Source organism: Falco punctatus (assembly GCF_963210335.1).
Source record: "Falco punctatus genome assembly, chromosome: 10".
NCBI classification, from domain to species: domain Eukaryota; kingdom Metazoa; phylum Chordata; class Aves; order Falconiformes; family Falconidae; genus Falco; species Falco punctatus.
In genome coordinates this window covers 42,582,679-42,601,684 of record NC_137590.1, presented here as the reverse complement: position 1 = coordinate 42,601,684, position 19,006 = coordinate 42,582,679, and the positions used below count along the sequence as shown (strand labels likewise).

Below are 19,006 nucleotides of genomic sequence, written 5' to 3'. Positions count from 1 at the left end.
ACAATATTCTATCACTTTCTGCTTATCTTTCCCTAGGGTTCCAGGGAAATATCTCCAATTGTCCAAGATATATGCCAGAGGGGTATTCTTAGGTACAGTGGGTACCCTTCCCATGGGAGTCGAAGGCTTGCTGCCCTTCGCCCCCATCTTCTGGAATATCCACAAACATACACTCACTCGCTCCCCTTTTTCCTGGCCCAGTCCCTCGCGGGAGATGGGAGACGCAGTACTTAAGAGTCCGCACTCGCTTGGTTCAGTATATCGAACCTCTCACTCGTTATATTCCAGGAAACCCAATCCCGCCCGAACGGCAAACCTTGCGAACAAATTCGCAATATACTTACGCGTCCTGCATCTTCGTCCGGACTCTCGTGCACAGAATTTTTATGGGATTTTACCGGTTTCTCCTTTGCTCATTATTCTAGAATTTAGGTTCGTCGGTAAGGTTGGAGTAAGCTGTTGGTCGCGGGGCCGCGAAATGTCGCGGGGCGCCTCCCCGGAGGACCAAAGCCCACTGTTCCTTATCCGAGTCACGGCACCAGAAATTGTTATAAATTGAGACCACAACGGATCATAATCCAATTAAAATTTTATTAATTATAGCAAGTAGAATATGAGCAAAGACAGCGCTGGACGGCAGGGGAGTCTGCGCTCCACCAACTGCCGCCCTGAGCAGTTCAAACAGTCCCTTTTTATACATCTTTACCCGTGTTCATGAAGTAGTGGAGGTATTGACCCTTCACTCATATATCCTTATGTGGGGTTGTCTGTCTTGTTTCTGTCGGTTCCTGGACATCTGGCGGTTATCTTATCTTTCACAAGAGGCATCCTGGACATCTGGCGGTTATCTTATCTTTCACAAGCAGTGTCTGGTAGCTGTTTGCATAAGCGTTTTCATATATTTTGTTGCCTAAACTTTACATTGAGCTTAACATAAATCTTAATAAACAATACCCTAGTCCATAGTTTCTCACACCCACGGTGGCCACTGCCTCCCAGCAGTGCCTGCCAGGTGGCCAGGGACACTGGCCCTGAGGGATGGAGGCCAGACTTCCCAGCCCAGGGATGGATTTCACGCTCTGAACACTCCGAGGTTGCTTTTAAAGAGGACACTTCCTCAGCAGAGAACTGGGATTATTTATTGTTTATTTTCCTCCACAGCAGCCTCCTGCGGGGACAGGCACAGCCATCCCTTGGGGTGCGTGGGGATGCCACCTCCTCAGCCTGACAGAGATGAAGTGTTGTAGGTTGCTTTCTTCAGGGTGTCCAGGAAGAACTGCTCCTTCTCTAAGAAATCATGGTCCTAAGAGAGGGATAGATGGCACGGATATCAGAGTGCCACAGAAATGGGGTCACAGGCCAGGGTGCTGCTCACGAGTGATGGGAGTATCCCAAACCCTCCTCCGTGCGGCGAGCAGCGGGCAGGTACCCATCTGTGGTAGCCCCTGGGGTGTATGGGCTCCCCACAGAGCCCATAACCTCACACCGAGTGAGGCCCACAGAGGAAGGCTCAAAGAGCATCCCTGCCTGGGGAAGGACCCAGCAGGGAAGGAGGGGGCTGAGGATGGGGACATCATGAAGCCAGAGCCCAGCAGAGCTGGCTTCTGCCACCCAGGGATGGGGCAACGCCATCAAGCCAAGGATGTTATCAACCAGCCTGAAACAAGCCGTGAGGACGCACCAACCCTTGCTGCTGGTATCACTCTTCTAGGTGCCCACGGCTTCTGCGAGCCCACCCAGCCCAGCAACGATCTCACACCCACCCTGTGGCCGTCAGGCTCAACCCAGGCTTCACCCAGCCCTGCTCCCACCCAGCTGGTCTGAAGCCCTTTCCAGCCCTGGTTTCCCACCACCTCACCTGCTGGGCCCTGTGCTTCAGCAGCAACAATGTGGCGTAGAGCTCGGTGGGGCCAGCCCCAGTGTCCCTGCTACCCCCTGGGCTATGCCAAGGGAGCGCGCTGGTGGGAAGTGGAAAACCTGGAACAAGAGCCCAACCGTGTGGTACCGCTGCCGTTAGAGGAACAGCAGACGGACAAGTGTCCCTTTTTTTGCTGCCTGCATGTCCCTGCAGCAGGGTCCTCCCCAACCTCCCACTGCAAACGGCCTTTAATCCACCTGCCTCTCCCTTCCTGCCCCCTCTGCCCCCTCCTGGCACTGCCCTGGCTCAGAGGTCTCTGCTGAGCTCCTTCAGAGGATGTGAGGAGGCCAACTCACATCTGAGTGTGTGATGAGCCCCCAGGAACATCCCAAGCCTCCTGAGAAGTGGAATACAAGTGCAACTGGCCCCCAGCATGTCCCGTCCCCCCCCTCCCCCAGCAGCGTGCAGGAAGCCTTACACGGTGTGCTGGAGAGGCCTCTCCTAGGGGCACTGAGGCCCTGGTTTGTGTTCAGCAGCATCGCAGAGTTGGTGGGCAGTTCCTCACGTATCTGTTCGAGCTGTCTCCTCTGGCGAGCCATGCTCAGCCGCTCCTGCCCCATCCCCGGGAGAAAGAGAGAGAAACTGTTGGCAAAGGTTCAGGCCCTTGGCACAGCGGCCCCAGGCCAAGAAGGAAAGGCAAGGGAGTCTTTGCCTCGTGAAGACGCTGTTCCTGCTGCTTCAGCTGCTCCAGCTGCTGCTCCATGACCTGCAGCCTCCTCTGGTGCTCGGACTCTATCCTGCACGCCTCTTGCAGGGCTTGCTCCCCTTCCTTGTACTTCTGGGATGAGAGCTGCAAGGCAGAGCAGCTGAGGAGGCTGGGGACAGGGACCCTCGCTGCCCTGGGGCAGGGCTCCTTTGTGCACCCCCTGTTCCCCTCCCAGGACAGCGCTGGGATTCAGCACTCAAGGAGGGATGTGAAACCCCAGCTGTGAATTGCAGCGCAGATGCTTCACTTACCTTGGTCGTGCTTTTAATCTGCTCCTCCTGCTGCTGGATGCGCAGTGTGGCCCTGTCCACCTTCTCCTTCTCCAGCCTCAGCTCCTGCCAGGACTTGTCCAGCAGCTCCCTGTCCCTCACCAGCTGCTCCTCCCTGGTTTTCAGCTCATGGCTCCAGATCTTCAGCTCTGCCTGCTCCTAGGATGGGCATGGGGAAAATCAATGCACTACCTGCCCTATCCTGGACACTATCTCATGTCCCCCCAAGTGATGGGAGAGATCTGCCCCTGTTTTCCTTCTTGTGTTTGCCAGTTTGGGGTGCAGAGCAACACCACCAGGTACCCAACCAATGCTCTCATCCACCCACCCTTGGGCACCAGGGTTGGCAGAGCTGGGATTGTACAGGCACACACACACACACACACTCCTTCCCCAGAAAGGACGGAGCCCCTCACCCATGCTACACACTCTAAAACATGCTCAAGGCTTGGCAGTTTGTCAGCAGTGGAAACACCCAGCCTGAATGGTTATTTTCCACCCTGGTAGCCCTCAGAAATGCAGCCCTGCCACAGTCTGTGCCACACATCTCCTCTGGACAGCTCCAGGGGGGAGAACTGGCTCCAAACATGTCCCCATGGCATGGGGAGGTTCTGTTTAACCCACCATGGGGGTTTCCTCTCACCAGACTTACAATGGAGGCGGCTGTGCCTGGTCTGGCTGCCCAAACTCCTCACAGGCAAAGGGGAGAGACAGAGGTGACTGATGCTTCAGTCAACATCTAAAACAGGCTGGTGGAGGCTGCTCCTGGAACAGCCCGATTCTCACCACCGCAGTGATGTCTCTTAAAACTTGTTTTAAACACCTGAAGGCAGGGCTGAACATCTCCCCGGTGGGCAGGACCCATCCGTGAGCTGCCAGGTGGTGCTGGAGGCCATGGAGAGGGGCTCTACTGTGGTACCTTGGCCAGGCTCATGATGGTGCCCTCTCTCTGTGAGTCCATCTTCAGGGCTCGGTCCATGTTGCGCTCCATCTGCTCCTTCCTCAGCTGCTGCTGGGTGTGAAATTCAGCCCACTCGGCTGCCAGCTTCCGTTGCTCCTGCGAGCACTTCTGCATCACGGACTTCTGCTCTTCCAGCAGAGCACTCTGGGGAGCGTTGCCAGAGAGGGAGAGAAGAAGCACTAAGTCCCATTCGCCACAGGATTTTTCTCCTTTAACCCATCTCTGCCGTGCAACATCTAGGGGCTGGTTCAAGCCCACGGTGCCTGGTGTGAACCCTGTCACCGTGAGCTCTGGTCCCGTGTTCCTCAAGAACCAGCACGTGCCATGCGCACACACCGCGGCCTCCTGCATCCGTGAGCCAGAGGGCTGGCCTGACTGCGATTCCCCCTGTGTGAGGCTGAGGAGGCAGAGAGCTGCAGAAGGATGCTGCAGCCCAGCACCCAGCTCTTGCCTCCACCACACAATGCAGTGCAGCCCTGGAGATGTCTGCCCCACCTCACCTTCGCCCTCTCCAGCTCTGCTCGCTCCATGGACAGCTGCTGGGTCATGACTCGCCGCTGCTCCTCCAGTGAGTGCTGCAGTAATTCCACTTTGGATTGCTCTGCCGTTGCCCTCCATCGCTCCTGCGTTCAGACACAGAGGTGACAGATGCTATTCACAACCTCCAGGCCAGGAACCTCCAGTTGGTGAGACACATACCCCATACCCAGACAGGAGGGCCGACCCGGGCAGAGGACACAGTGTGGGCTCACCTGCTCCAGCAGCCGAGTCTGCTCACTCAGCCTGGCCTCCATTTTAGCGATCACCTCCTGGAGTCGGCTCCGCTCCTCCTTCATGTCCCTCTGCTGCTGCGATAGCCTGTCCTGGAGCACTTGGGGAGAGGCACGAGCAGCATGAGGCGGGAAGTTCTTCCCTTCTATCCACACCATGTTCACAGAAAAACTGTGTGTTTGTGCTCATCACCCCTGGCACATCCCCAGGACACTGCTTTGTAAAGGGAAGACCCCGAGATGTCCAGTGACCAAGGCAGGCAAGGCTTTGCCAGCCTCAGCTCCCAGCCTCTGGCTGACTCAGAGCAACTTCTCCTTGTTTTCTGGGTACCCCCAGCTCCGGTGGAGACCCCGCAGCCGTTCCGGCACAGAGGAACAGCAGACATACCCTTGAGCTGCTCGTCCCGCTGCCGTACCCCCATGGCCAGCTCCTGGGAGGTGGTGTGGTGTGTGGCCTCCACCTTTCGCGAGAGGTCATGCAAGTTGCTGGAGAACTTCTCCATCCGCTCGATGATGCCATTCAGAGACCTGCAGAGAGAAGTGAGGGGAGGGTCACCCCTGTGGGACACACTTCATCTCACCGCAATGGAGAGGGGGATATTTGGTGGCCCAAAGGCCGGGCAGCCCTGCCCTGAACCTCTCTGGGTCACAGCAGAGCAGTAGGAAGATGCAGCTCCTGCTTCCGGGGGGCACTGACGGGTATTACACAGCTCAGCATCCCCGCAGGCAGTGGGTGGGAGAGGGGATGGCCCCTGTTGCCATGGTCCAAGCCTGGTTCGTGTAGGACAGGGAATGCTGTGGCCAGGGACCAATGTGGGAACACAACTGTCAGTACCTGGTGTACGATGTGGCGCTGGTCACTGCATCGATCTCCTGGTCTTTCAGCCGCTTCAGCCGCTGGAGCTGCTCTTCGTGGTCTTTGCGCATCTCCTGGACAGACACCCTGCGGGACACGGGGAAGGAGCCTGCCACAGGCTGGCACAAACCAGTGCTCCCCATGATAGGCATTGTGGGAGAGGCTTGGTTGTGGGGCTGAGAATCAGGTGCCAGGAGCTGAGCTGGCATGGGGGTCTGTCCTGGGGCATTCCACCGACAGGCATCCACATTTGGGATGGGCCCAATTTTGGGGTTATGAGCTCCTCTACCAAAAACTGATTTGTCATTGACCCAAACTATGTGGACATCAGTGACTCACTGAACTCACTGACCTGAATAAAAGAGATTTGGGGGAAGATAAAACATTGGGTTCAGCATCTTTCAAAATACAATGCATTCACTCTGAAACCACGTCTCCAGTCAGATCTCCCTGTGTCCACCTACAAAGCAAATCCCCGTTCCAAAAGGCACCAAGCTGCCCACAACCCAGTGCTTCTGGAGTCTGGTTTCTCCTTTCACCATGTCCCCAAACCACTCCCTGGTTCCTTCGCTGAGACTGTGGGTACCAGCCACACGTGTGTGCCACTCGTGCCACTCTCACCTCTGCAGCTCTTGCAGACGCTCCATCTCCAGCTTGTTCTGCTGCTCCAGCGTGGCCAGGCGCTGCTGGTGCTGCGCCAGCAGCTCTGCCCGTGCCCGCTCCGCATCCTGGCTCTGCAGCAGGAGCTGAGCCATCAGCTGCTCCTTCTCCAGCCGCAGCCTCTCCTCCCGCTGCCCGTAGGTGTCCTCCACCACCTTCACCTGGTTCCTGCCCCGAGAGGTCACAGCCAGGAAGAAGTGTTGCTTCCACAGCAATACCCAGCACTCCCCCCCCCCCCCCCCCGCAGAGCGCACACAGGGGTTTGCGAGCAGATCAGTGTTGCTGTGTGCATGGCGAAACACGCAGACCTGAGCCTTGAACCCTCCTGCTACTGCCCACTGTGCTGCCTGGTTGGGGGTGCGCTGGCAATGGGACCAGCCCCTCCTCCTTGTCACCCAGGGGACAGTGGTGGTGAGAGTGGACTCCCATGTTGGCTCACCTGTGGGGCTGCTCTCTGCCCCCACCACGTCCACATCGACATGGCTCTGCGCCCACCTGCCCCAGGGGCGGATTTGGGAAGCATCCCAGCACTCCCACCCCAGGAGAGACAGAGCTGTAGGCGAGGAGGGAAGCACAGGTGAGAGGCTGGTACCTGTGGGTGCTCTCAAGGAGATTCAGTTCCTCCTGGTGCCGCTGCTGGAGATTTTCCAGCAACAGTTTGTGCTGTGTCTGCTCCAGCTCCAGCATTCGGACCTGCCAGGCACCCGGAGAGAAAGTCCTTGTGCTGCCCTGGGGACAGAACTCCCACAGCAGCACTTGGTGGCCATAGGCGTCTCTGAACAGGGAGGTTTCACCTCTCTCCCCTGTCACCCTGATGCTATTGGGACAGGATATGGCTCCTTCTCCTCCCTCTGGGTCACCCGTGGTCCCCCATTCAGCAGGCAATGGGGCTCACCTGGCTCTCCAGCTCTGCCACACGGGCCTGGGCGCTCAGCAGCGCTGCCTGGCAGCCTGATGCATCCTCATGGAGCTGGGCTGCGGGAGCCCCCTGCCTCGTCTCATGCTGCAAGCCCGGGGCTGAGAACTCTGCCTACAAGGATGGAGAGAGAAGATCGAGGCCCTTCAGGATCAGTGGCTTTGTGGTGCGGCCATCAGCCTCCAAAAGAAGGCACCTGCCTTACCTGCAGCTGCGGGGCAGCCTGGACATGTGCCCTGGGTGCAGGAACCTGCGGAGACACAGGGATGCTCTCAGGGAGGTAAAGCCCTGGGGAGAACATCTCCTCCTAGCCTGGAAACGGCGATCCATCTCCAGCCTACTGCAGTACCACCCCCACCCCCTCCCCAGCCCAATCCCCGTGCTGGCGTGGGTCCCTTCTCCCCAGGTGACACTCGGCAGCCCCCACCCCAGACACAAGCATGCTGCGCTCTTCCTTCTCTGGGGGCAGAATCAAGGCTGAGACCACAAGCCCTCTGGGAGACAACATGTGTCCCACCACCAGGGCAGGGCGAGGAGCCCAGCTGGATGAGAAGGAGAGGCTTCAAAGACCAAGCAAGAGCTGCCTTCTCTGTGAAAGGCTTCAATTCTCCTTCAGTTGTCTAGAAATAATCTCAGAGCATCTTCAACACTATACTGGGGAAAATCAACTGAAGAAAAAGTCCTTTATCACCTGGAGCCTCTGTTGTCTAGTTAATATAATATGTATATATGCCTGGGGAACTGTGTAAATGCTGCTCAGGCCATGCAGGGCTATAAACACACATGATTTACAAAGCATCCATAGCACCCATGCTTTGGCCTGATAAACGCAACTTGTGGCACCTCGGGGAGCTCCAAACTCTTTGCCTCCATGGACACGGCTTCCCAGAGATGCAAAGTGGGGCACATCCTTCCTCAGGCCGAGGGAGCACGGACAGAGCGGGATGGCGGCGAGTCGGCAGCGGAGGGCTCGCGATCGCTGCCCTGATCCTGCACCGCTCGGGGCACGGACCCAGCACACCTACCTGAGTGAGCGGGGCAGGGCCTGGTGCCTCCTGCTTTCCTGGGAATGAGCCTGTAGAGGCTGAAAATTGGACAAGTCCATGATTTGAATATAGCAATGGGAACCATCCCCTCCCAGCAGGATGAGGGCCTGGGTCTCCTGGGCACAGCGATGAGGGTCGCGCTCCGCTCTGGGAGCTGGCAATGAGGGCAGAGGGTCAGACAGGCTTGTCCGTGTCTGCATCCCCACTCCACACACAACGGTGGGACTCTGCTCTGCAGAGTAAATCAAGGGACAAAGCACAGCTCCTCCTCCATCTCCATCACCTAGGGAGGAGACTGGGTCCCCTAAGCCACTTTCAGCGGCCTCTGAACCGGCGCACAGCCACAGCCCAGAGCAGAAGGGGGTCTTTCCAGCACATAGCACTGGTGGGACAAGTGTGGGGGCAGCAAAGGGAAGACAGATGGGGCAGCGTGAACTTATGCACACCCATTGCTCCGGCAAAGCGAGTCCCTCACAGCCTTCCGAAACCCCAAAGGCAGCACTGCGGAGCTCAGTGTGCCCCAGCACACCAGCTGACATGGGGATGGTGGGATCCTGCAGCTCAGCAACCTGCTCCGACAATGGCTGGTCAAAGCCTGGGCAGCATTCATGTGGCCAAGGGAAGTGCTGTGGTTCCTGCCTTTTTTTGGGGGGTTGGTTTTGGGTTTTTTTCAGGGCAGGGAGACCCTTCTCCGCATACCAAACTGTACAAATCTCTGCTGCCCGAACCGTACAACCACAGGAAACGCACCCAAGGCACCGGCATTTCTGGAGGGATGCCCCTTCGCAGGATCCAATGGTTGAACCGAGGCTTGTTTCGTGGTGCTGAGCCAGGGGACCGGCTGCCTGCGTGGGCACAGAGACACAAGTGACGCACAGCAGTGTCACAGCGCAGGGAGAGGCACGCAGACATTATCCCGCTTGGCATTTTTGCAAGTTTAAAGCTTGGCTGTCGCACTGCGATCGAACAGGCAAGGGCCCGACGATCCTTCAGCGCTGCCTTCCTTCCCGGTTACACAGGTCCCAGACCAAAGTGGTCACGGCTGGCTACCAGCCCTCCCCGCTCCCCCACCTACACATGCAGCCGCTTCCCACAGGAATTCTCCCTTGTGGAGGTGTCTGAAAGGTGAAGGAGGCCTCACCTGGAGCCATCTGCACTCGCTGCCTGGTCCTGCGGGACAGCTGCCTGCTGCGGTGCTCCTGTGGGGCTGGCTGGCTGGCTGCAAGCAAAAAACATCCCATGGGGGAGAGCCCAGGAGGCAAGGAAAGACAAGATCCTTTCCCTCAACACCAGTTCCTGCCTTGCAGGTGAAAACCTATCCCACTCAGCTGCGGCAGGATTCAACCTGTTGGCTTCAGAGGGAGCAAAGACACCTCAGAACCTCCATCTCTGGAGGAACACCAGTTCCTCCTTGCTGCATCCACCCCCTTCCCCTGGGCAACATGCCCCTGCCCACGACACACGCGGCTGCTTCTCTGCAATTCACTTCTGAGTCCCATCCCAATGGCACAAGCCTGAACCTGTCTGTGCCAACTCAGCTGGAGGAGGTGGTTTTCCTGGAACTAGGAGGAACGAAGGGGAAAGAAGGCAGGAATGAGGAGCATGCGTGGAGCTCGTGGGGGTATGCTGATCCAGGACAATCCCACAGGACCTGGGGCAGCACGTGCAATCTCAGCCATGACTAGAAGGAGAGCCCAGAGGTGCGATGGCCCTGCAGGCTGCACCAGTGGGAGAAACCTCTGCGTTATTAACCCAACCCGAGGCAAGAGAGCACTTAAAATGGATTTCTTAAATCCGAGCAGAGGATTTCTGAGACGTCCTGTTGGAGCAGCTGCATGATGGGAGCCCTGTGGCCACCAGCTGTGCTTTTACCTGACAGGAGCGTGGGGATCCAGCCCTCCTTCTGGGGACTCCAAGGGCTTGGCACTTTGCTCCTGAGCCTTCGCCTGTGCTTGGGCTTTCTTGCGAGACAAGGCAGCGCTCAGCCAGTTGTCTTCCTCCAGCGGGTCAGGTTTAGCCAGCGCTGCCTCTGCAGCCGGGAGCTGGCTGGTGGGGCCGGGCTGCTGGGCTGTGCCAGGGCTGGGGTAGCTCACTGCAGGATTGGCTTTTGCTGCAGATGTTGGCTTTGCATCCATAAAATCCTCATCTTTCAAGCCCAGCCAGTCACCTCGAGTCCGGCTGCTCCGCACAGGGCTGTGCCTGGCTGAAGGAGGAGATTTGGAGCGGGGTTCTGGTTTTGGTTCGCTGCTGTTCTCGGCTGGAAACCTGCTGCAAGGAGAAGCAGTCACATATGTGCCTGTGAGAGGACCCCGGGGACCCTGCCCGGGGACCCTGCCCGGGGACCCTGCCCGCTCTGCCGCGGGGGCAGCGTGGCTGCTGGCTGGAGCTCCACACGCAGAGCACAATACCTCACAGGCTGCCTCCTCGCCGGCTGGCCCTTGGGCATGGAGGCCACCGTCGGCTGGTACGCTCCAAAGACAAAATCCTCCTTGTCCCAGCCGTCTTCCTTCTCTGTTCAGACAAGCAGCCTTGAGTCAGCGCCTAGAGGAGCGGCTGTTTGCAAAGACACCAGCCCTCCTCCTCCTCCCCTGCAATTCCCACTGCGATTGCTGCCTCTGGGAAGACACAGCTGGAAACATCTTCCCTGGAAACCTGCAAGCAACGTGTCTCCTCCACGTGGCTGGGAAAAGTTGCTTTGCTGAGAATCAGTCCATGTCCAAAGGCAACTGAGTTACAGCTGCTGTGCAAATGCCCCCAGGCTGCCTCGAAGGCAGGGTACAACACTTTTGCATCAGTCACCTTTGCCCCAGAGCTGACTGGGAGCCCATTAGCCACCCTGCTGACCACTACAGAAAGGGTATTTCCCCTTCAAGGACATTAGAAATCAATCTCGCCCTCCCAAGCCAACGCCATCACCTCTGCAGACCTTCCCAGCATCCCTGGCCACGCTCACCTGGCTGCTTTTGGTACTTCTTATCCAGTTTGAACTCTCTGCGCTCTCCTGTGCCTGGCTGTTCCAGGATTTTGGCCACGGAATTTCGTCCCAGCAACTCATCCAGCTTGGAGCGGGCTGGCCGGAGCACCTCTCTGTTGGTGACACAGTGGCAGATAGGTTTCCCTGGGAGGCAGGGCTGTTTCTTGTCACACAGCCTTGCCAGGGTGCTCTGGCTCTTCTCTGTGAAACGAGGCTGCTCTTGCCCCTTTCTGGGACCCACAGGCAGAAGCTCCAGCATCCCCCCCCCCACAGCATGCTGGCACCATCCCAACGCACAAGCCATCCCCTGCTTTACTCTCACTGCCTCTTCATTGCCCTTACTTTTCTGCCTTCTTTCCCTGCTTCTCAGCTCCTTTTGAGCCACTGCCAAGTCCCAGCGCATGCATCAGGTCGTCATCAGTATCTTCAAAAGTGAGCTCAGCCCTCCTCTGGACCGGGGCCACGGTGTGCAGGGGCATCTGGGGTGGAGGTGGCTCTGTGGATGGGATCACACATGGTAAAGGTTTGATCAGGGCTTTTTTTTTTTTTAAACAGGAGATCAAAGCATCCCTGCCTGCTCTTATCTCTCAGGACCATTTAAAAAGTAATTTTTAAGATCAGCGAACAGATCTCACAGCAAGTAACACAGCGGCAATGCACTACTGCCTGGTCTGCAGCCATGCATCCACTGCTGGGACACTGCTGGGTGCCACTGACACTGGGGTTTCCAGCTCTGGATAACGCCAGGAGCTTCTTTAGCTTTGAAAGTTTCCAGTCAGATAATTCCTGTCCCCTTTTGCCTAAAGTCCCTCTCTACCAACACACCTTAGACCTTGCCCTAACCCACCAGCTGCTACTTGCATCCAGAGTAGATTTATCAGGGTGAAAGGTGATTTTAGGGGACCCTCAGACCCATTAGCATCCCTGCTGCAGGAACAAGAGGGACAAGTGCCTGTAACACAGCCACAGCTGGATCCCACCCAGAGGTGCCCCAGTTGTGGTGTGGCACGGACTGGTGCTGCTCTCAGACACGCAAATCCTGACCCAGAAAATTTGTTCTCATTTGGCAATGCGTGCAGAACGGGCTGGATGAGGTCAAAGGTAAGATCAGAGCCTCCATTCCTGGAAAGGAAAGCTCAGCTCCATAATCTGCGGCGCACTGCAAGTATCAAGCACTTGGTGAGCTGTGGCACAATTAACCCTGTTACCAAGCTGCTCTATAAATTACGTTACTGGCTAATAAGAGGTAGGACTAGGTGGCTTTCAATGTAATCATTTTGGATCTCACACAGACTAATCCATGCTGCTGATTTATGTAATACAAAGAGGATGCACTGAGCAACCCCACTTACCTTTCTCTTTGCTCTGTTCTGGTTTTTCCTCAGAGCTGCTTTTAGCACCTGTTGGAGCTGGTTTCTTGGGAGCATCCTGCTCCTCATCAGACAAAAGTCCTGCCAAAGGATCATCTAAATCTGGGAATTACCCAGCAGGTACAGGAAAAGAGAATAACAAAACAAACAAACAAACGCAACGTTATTTAGAAGAAGAGCTCTGCACTACGCCAGCCACTGTTCCCCACAACGTGCACGTGGGGACAGCAGAGTGTATCTGCCCAAAGCCATGAGCGCGGGTCCTGCAGGGACCTGGGATACCCTTGAGTCTCCGTGAACTTCAAACACTCAAAGACTTAGATTTCCGTTCAGTTTTTCCACGTTTTCATCCTCCCGGAAGAAAATAACTCAAAAATTTGGGTGCTTTAATGCCTGAACACAGCTTAGGCAAAGAAAAAGGGGAGAAAGGCCACCTAAATCACCTAAAGCCCATTAGGGTTTTTGTTTTTTTTTTTTTTTTTTTTAACAGATTTTAACAGATCCTGATCTTTGTTAAAGCACAGGCTTTGAGAACCAGATTTCAGCTGTGCCAGGAAACCACTCCCCTGTTCAGAAGCTGGACAGAACCCCCCCTGACACAGGGGCTCCCAAGTGTTACAATCATTAAAAACCAAAGCACATATAAAAATGCAAATGCCCCCAGGAATCACCCCCCAGTCCTGTCCTGGGGAGGGCCTCGAATGCAGAGGTTTTTTTCCCTTTGGTCACCTCTGAAGGATTACATTTGCACTAGCATCATAGGGGTGAAGGACTCCGTATCTTATTAACCAGTCAAGCCTCCAGCTAACCGAGGAGGCAAAGAGCACGGGCAGAGCCCCCAGCGCCCCCCCGCAGCCGCGTGAAGTGAGATCCCACCTTCAAAGTTAAATTTCTTGTTGTGTCGGGGAGCGGCAGGGGATGAGAGCGCCTTCTTTTCCATCGCAGGCACTTTCTCTCCTAGAAAGAGAGGCCACGGCTCTCAGAGACAAGGTACTGCAGAAATGCCCCGGTCCCACCCTAGCTAAGGGTCGCTTTTTGGGTGGCAGCCCCCTAAAAGCACCCGCTGTGATGGACAGACCCCCCCACAGCCCTGCCAGGTGCACATCTCTCCGGAGGGGTCTCCTTGCAAGCAGAGGAGAAAAGGGCCAGGGGAAGATCAGGGCACTTTAGGGGCTGGCAGATCTGAAATGCAGCTCCTCTGGCTCTCCTTGCCCCCAGAGCAGGGGGCTCCCCACCAGAAACACTTTGCACCGCCCCAGGGAACAGCCGAGTGGTGTTTGGTGGGAGGTGGCAGCGGCTGCTGGTGTGAGTGACGTCCAGGGATCTCCTAAGGGATAACACATGGCCAGAATAACACTCCTGCAAAAAGCAACCAGGAAAAGCATTTTAGGGAACAAATCCACTTTTTGCTCCGTATCCCAGATAAGGATAGGAAAATATCCCTGCTCGTTTACAATCAGGGTGTGAAAAGAATAGCAGAATCTCCTTTTTACCTTCCTCAGGAGCTACCAGCTTCCCTGTTTTTTTTACTCCTCCTCCCAAGAAGTCACATTTCCCAGGACCTTTCACAGTTGCCTTCCCTGGCCCAGAACTGGGTTTCGGGATTCCCAGGAGATCAGCTTCCATGTCGTCCATATCCTGGAAAGCAAGAGGACAAGGATGGGGAGCAGGGTGAGAGCTGCTTCTCCCTTCGGAGGCTGGTGCTGGAGGCCATGGCAGCGCGCTGGGGCGGAGATGGAGGGGATGGATGGAGATGGAGGGGATGGATGGAGATGGAGGGGATGGATGGAGATGGAGGGGATGGATGGAGATGGAGGGGATTTAAGGACTTGCCTTCAGGGTCTGCAGCACAGCTTGTGGGTCTGTGTCGGAGACACTGGATCCCTGCATGCCAGGGAGGGGAGACATCAGAGGGGAAGAGATTTTTGGAAACTCCTCACCCCTTACCCCATATCCCTTGATATCCGTTTTATGAGATAGAAGAATACATGCCCAACTCCTCCTGGTGTCCTCCTCTCTGGAAACCCCCTGTGCCCCAATTCCTTTGCTGAGATCCTGCTGCCTCTAGGAGAAGCATCAGGAAAACCCAAGGCCGTTGCTCTGGGTGAAGGTCCTTCCTACAACACTTTACCCAAAGTGCACGCAGGAAGGCTGGGCTGCAGCAGCACGTGCCCCCCAGCTTTGCTCCATCTCACCCAAGGCACCAGGAAGCCCTTCTTCCACCACCACCCCCGCCCTGTCCTGTCTTCCCCACCCCACTGGGATGCTGGAGAGGGGTTACCTCTTCAGCCAGACATCACAGCTCATCGCTGGCACGCCACTGCTGACCTGGCTGGGGTGATACCGCCGCAACCTTGGCCCGGCTCAGCCCCAGCCCTCGGGACTCCCAGGCTCTTTCCTGAACCTTGGACTCACCTCTGCAGAATTTATGTCCTTCGCAGGGAGTCTGTCGAAGAAATCATCTTCTAAAATGGACCTATGACACAAGCCCGGGGGTTAGCAGCACCACACGTGAGCTCGGCCAGTGTGTCCAGGGACAGCCAAGCCAGGCCAGGCAGCGGGAGGCAGAGGAGACCACACAGGGCTGCCACACCAGCCGCATCGTACAACGCAGAAAATGAGGCTAAAATAGCACTGGGATAAAGGACGGCAGTGCTGGGACTGCTCTATTTAAGCAACTGTTACAAAGCAGATTTACAGAAGATGTACAAGGCTGGGGGACACCCAACTCTTGCTGGAAAGCTTCGGGCTCTGGGCTCCCAGTTCCCAAAGGCATCACAGAAGATAACTCGCCTTCCCAGGCAATCACTGTTGGGGCAGGGAGGGAGGTGGAAAAGCCAAGGATGGGGCAGATCAGAAGGATTTGGGGAGGACAAAGAGATCTTCAAGTGAGATCTCTCACAGGAGAGGCTGTGTCTGAAAGGCACTCACTTCTTTCTGGCCTGCAAGCCAGTGTCCTGGGCTCTCCTACTGCTGCCCACAGCCGGCTGGGAAGCTTTGGCAGATTTAACAGAGGTTTCATCTGGAAACAAGACAGGGAGAGATGAGGATGATGGACACGGGCATATTCCTGACCTAGGCACTCCAAAGGGGGATCTGCTGTCTACCCCGGGGCCACAGAGGCTTTTAATCAGAGGTGAACTTCACTTTGCCTCCCCAAAAGCTGATGTCCAGCCTATTCAATGGCCTCTGACTCCGAGAAGCCCTGCTCCCTGCTCCATCCCCTCCTCACAGCTGGAGCCCCCTTGCAGATCAATGGCTGTTGCACCAGCACCTCCTGCTCCCAGGAGGGGAGTAAGAATAGAAGGACGCTGCCCTTTCAGCTGAGAAGAAGGTTCGTTTTACCATCATAGCCCAGGAGGTCACCAAGCACATCATCGATGGAGCCTGAAATGAGACAAATTAAGCTGTTGAGGCAGGTGAGCTCACCAAGCAGGCATAGGAAAGCTCCCAGTTTCAGTATGGCTTGCTCTTTGGAAATCTGCTAGAATAAAGTTTTGGTCTTAAGCATCATCAGCGTCAGGCCTTCCTTGTCAGTCTAGAGAGAACTGCCAGGACCTGATCAGTATTTTGTGGATAAAAAATTTAGCTTCACTTAGCCAGAAATGGGGTATCTTTATCAAATGAACCAGCTGCTTTGTATTCAGTTAGTCACTGGCCACAAGCAGCACTTAACCTGTGAGCTCTCACCCCGCAGGATCTCGAGTCCCTGGGCAACCCCAAAAGCACTGCTTCAGTATCAGGGGCTGCAAGAGGCCTCCAAACAGTATCCCTCCAAACAGGGATAAGGTGATGGGAAGAACTGAAACAAATGCTTATATTCTCCCCTGAATTTGGGAAAGCCCACAAGAAAGGAATGTGGGACCTCAATAAACAAATCCGCTTGATGTGAGAGGCAGGTGAAAATTTCTGGTTCAGGAACGACATGATGATGCACTCAACCATCTGCAGCTTTCAGACAAGGATCATGAAACATTTCAGTAGCCAGGACTGCCACCTGAGAGTGTGTCCCCCCCCCCCTGCCCCAGGCATTCCCAGCAGATCGAAGCACCTACGGACAGCAAAAGGAAAGCCTGCAGCATATGTACGTACCTCTTAAACTTTTCTTGGGTTTTGTAGCCTGGGGAGAAAGAAAAATTCCCTCATTAGAAAATGAAGCAAGTCTGTCCTGGACTTTCTCAAAACACACTAAAGCCAGAGGCAGGTTTCTCCAGAGCATCCCATAAACAGCAGCGAGGCCCTCCTCCTGCCCGTGCTGTTTGGGAAATGACACGTGAAATGCAGAACTACAAAGGTATTTCCAACTTCAGAGACACGGGTGAGCACAGCCCCTCCCGACTGCCAGCTGGGCAGGACCCTCCAGCCCTTGGGACCACTTCTGCCTCCAGGCAGAGCTGCCAGAGCATCAGATCCGGATTTCCCAGCCCCGCCTCAGCCCCGCACCGCAGGGCCACGCTCACCATCAGCGTCCGTTTACGGATTCTTCTTCCACGTTGCAGGGGGACCCGGCACCACTGGTCACATCCACACCAACCTCCTGCCTGAAGGGAGAGGAGGGTTCCCCGATGTGCCACCACGGCCGGAGGCACCTCTCCCACAGAGATGTCCCTCTCCGGCTCGGGGGGCTGCAGCCTGCCAGGCTGGCTCCGCGCCGCGCCCACCCCCCGAGCCCCTCTCAACAAGGCTCCATTTGAGTCTGAAAAACACCCCCCCCCCGCTCCCCAAACCGGCTTCGTGCTCCTGCAGCCCGGGGGGGACATCACACCCCCCCCAGGGAACCAGGGAGGGTGAAGGTTCCGGCCGCCCCCGACCCCAGCACAGCCCGGGGGGTCCCGCTTAGCCCAGAGCCTGCGGAGCAGCCAGGGGCAGAGGGAGGGAAACCCCCCCACCCACCCCCCCTTGGGTCCGGGGCACCCGCGGGGACCTGGGACAAGCAAAGCGCTGCTGGAGGCGAGGGGTGCGCGGCCCGGAGGCGCGGAGCCCCCCACTTACCGCTCAACCGCCCCCCGGCTCCGCCTCTGCGCATCCCGTTGCCATGGCGCCCGCTGCCCCCTGACCCCGGCGCCCCGCGCCAGCGCCCGCCAGACCCCGAGCCCGCAGCCCCCCAGGGCCGAGCCCGCAGCCCCCCGAACCCGCAGCCCCCTCACCCCCAGCCCCCCGAGCCCGCAGCCCCCCAGCCCGCACCGGTAGCACGCCGGACACCCGCCCCCGGAAGGCCGCGGCTCACCCGGCACGGCCCGGCCCGGCCCGGCCCCTCCCCCCCGCGGGACGATGGGATGTGTAGTCCCCGCCGGGCCCCCGGAGCTGGGGGTGCCCCCAGCGCTGCACCCCCCGCACGAGGGGCTGAGAGCGGCTGCGGTGCCCCCGGCCACCCCCAGCACGTGCCCTGGCACAAAGCGGGGCTTTAACGCCCTGGCCTGGTGTTTAATTGTTGTTAATTGGCGCCAACAAGGAGCAACGCCAGCCCTCCTTTCGAGACCCCCGGGCACCAGCGGGAGCACAAGGAGCCAGCCCCAGGCCAGGCACCGGGGGATTACAGCCCCCAGCCCCGCCATGGGGCACCCAGCGCCCAGCCCCCTGTGGAGCACAGCAGGCTGGGCACAGGAGACCCCGGCAGCCCCCCGTTGTTATAAATTGAGACCACAACGGATCATAATCCAATTAACATTTTATTAATTATAGCAAGTAGAATATGAGCAAAAACAGCGCTGGACGGCAGGGGAGTCTGTGCTCCGCCAACTGCCGCCCTGAGCAGTTCAAACAGTCCCTTTTTATACATCTTTACCCGTGTTCATGAAGTAGTGGAGGTATTGACCCTTCACTCATATATCCTTATGTGGGGTTGTCTGTCTTGTTTCTGTCGGTTCCTGGACATCTGGCGGTTATCTTATCTTTCACAAGCAGTGTCTGGTAGCTGTTTGCATAAGCGTTTTCATATATTTTGTTGCCTAAACTTTACATTGAGCTTAACATAAATCTTAATAAACAATACCCTAGTCCATAGTTCCTCACAATCCCCCCTTTTTCTTTTTATCCTATTGAGCTTAACATAAATCTTAATAAACAATACCCTAGTCCATAGTTTCTCACAATCCCCCCTTTTTCTTTTTATCCTATTGTTTATTAGACGCTACTTTCATTCTCGGCACTGCAAGTAAACCTTTTTCCACAATCCCAACATTTATCGTAACACTCACAAGGTAATACGTCACAATTACATTAGGCATAGTTGGGTAATACATATAATAATAACATACAAAACCAAAACTTAAAAATAACACTTTTTCTTAACACATTCCCTTTTTTTTTTTTTTTTTAACATGTGTCACTATCATGGCTAGACTATAGGGATTTCGCATGCGCGGTCTTTCCAGATTTTTCCAACACATTCTGTGGGGCTTTAAAATCGCGCATGCGCATGTTCAAAGGTATACACGGACCATTCGCGTGATCAACAATGGCTACTGCGTGCCCAGATGAAGTCCCAAACCCATTTCCCGAGCTTACCACTCCGGTAAGTCTGTTAATGGTAACATTTATGGCACTATGGCCAAATGACA

The 19,006-nt window shown here is 56.2% G+C and overlaps 2 protein-coding genes and 1 long non-coding RNA gene across 3 annotated transcripts; all 3 read right to left on the bottom strand.

Moving 5' to 3' along the window:
• Nucleotides 1-1,117: 1,117 nt before the first annotated feature.
• LOC308071033 (fas-binding factor 1 homolog) lies at nucleotides 1,118-8,889 on the bottom strand (the record flags this gene model as incomplete). Its single annotated transcript, XM_080405895.1, has 16 exons — nucleotides 1,118-1,303; nucleotides 1,859-1,977; nucleotides 2,337-2,469; nucleotides 2,571-2,708; nucleotides 2,876-3,052; nucleotides 3,813-3,998; nucleotides 4,355-4,477; nucleotides 4,607-4,725; nucleotides 5,013-5,152; nucleotides 5,460-5,567; nucleotides 6,102-6,308; nucleotides 6,733-6,833; nucleotides 7,036-7,170; nucleotides 7,262-7,306; nucleotides 8,082-8,140; nucleotides 8,853-8,889. Coding segments are annotated over 16 exons (1,911 nt in total), but the record flags the coding sequence as incomplete, so codon positions are not given.
• Nucleotides 8,890-8,899: 10 nt separating this feature from the next.
• LOC308070413 lies at nucleotides 8,900-10,220 on the bottom strand. Its single transcript, XR_013930733.1, has 3 exons — nucleotides 9,975-10,220; nucleotides 9,244-9,321; nucleotides 8,900-8,947 (listed from the first exon to the last, which is right to left on the bottom strand). It is a non-coding gene; the product is annotated as an uncharacterized lncRNA (long non-coding RNA).
• An 11-nt stretch (nucleotides 10,221-10,231) lies between these two features.
• On the bottom strand, nucleotides 10,232-17,556 carry LOC308071032 (fas-binding factor 1 homolog; the record flags this gene model as incomplete). The annotated part of the gene is made up of 13 exons (XM_080405894.1): nucleotides 17,439-17,556; nucleotides 16,907-16,987; nucleotides 16,539-16,566; nucleotides 15,792-15,833; nucleotides 15,378-15,468; nucleotides 14,862-14,922; nucleotides 13,940-14,330; nucleotides 13,323-13,403; nucleotides 12,429-12,548; nucleotides 11,419-11,572; nucleotides 11,056-11,189; nucleotides 10,511-10,613; nucleotides 10,232-10,370 (listed from the first exon to the last, which is right to left on the bottom strand). Coding segments are annotated over exons 7-13 (873 nt in total), but the record flags the coding sequence as incomplete, so codon positions are not given.
• Between the last annotated feature and the right edge of the window lie 1,450 nt (nucleotides 17,557-19,006).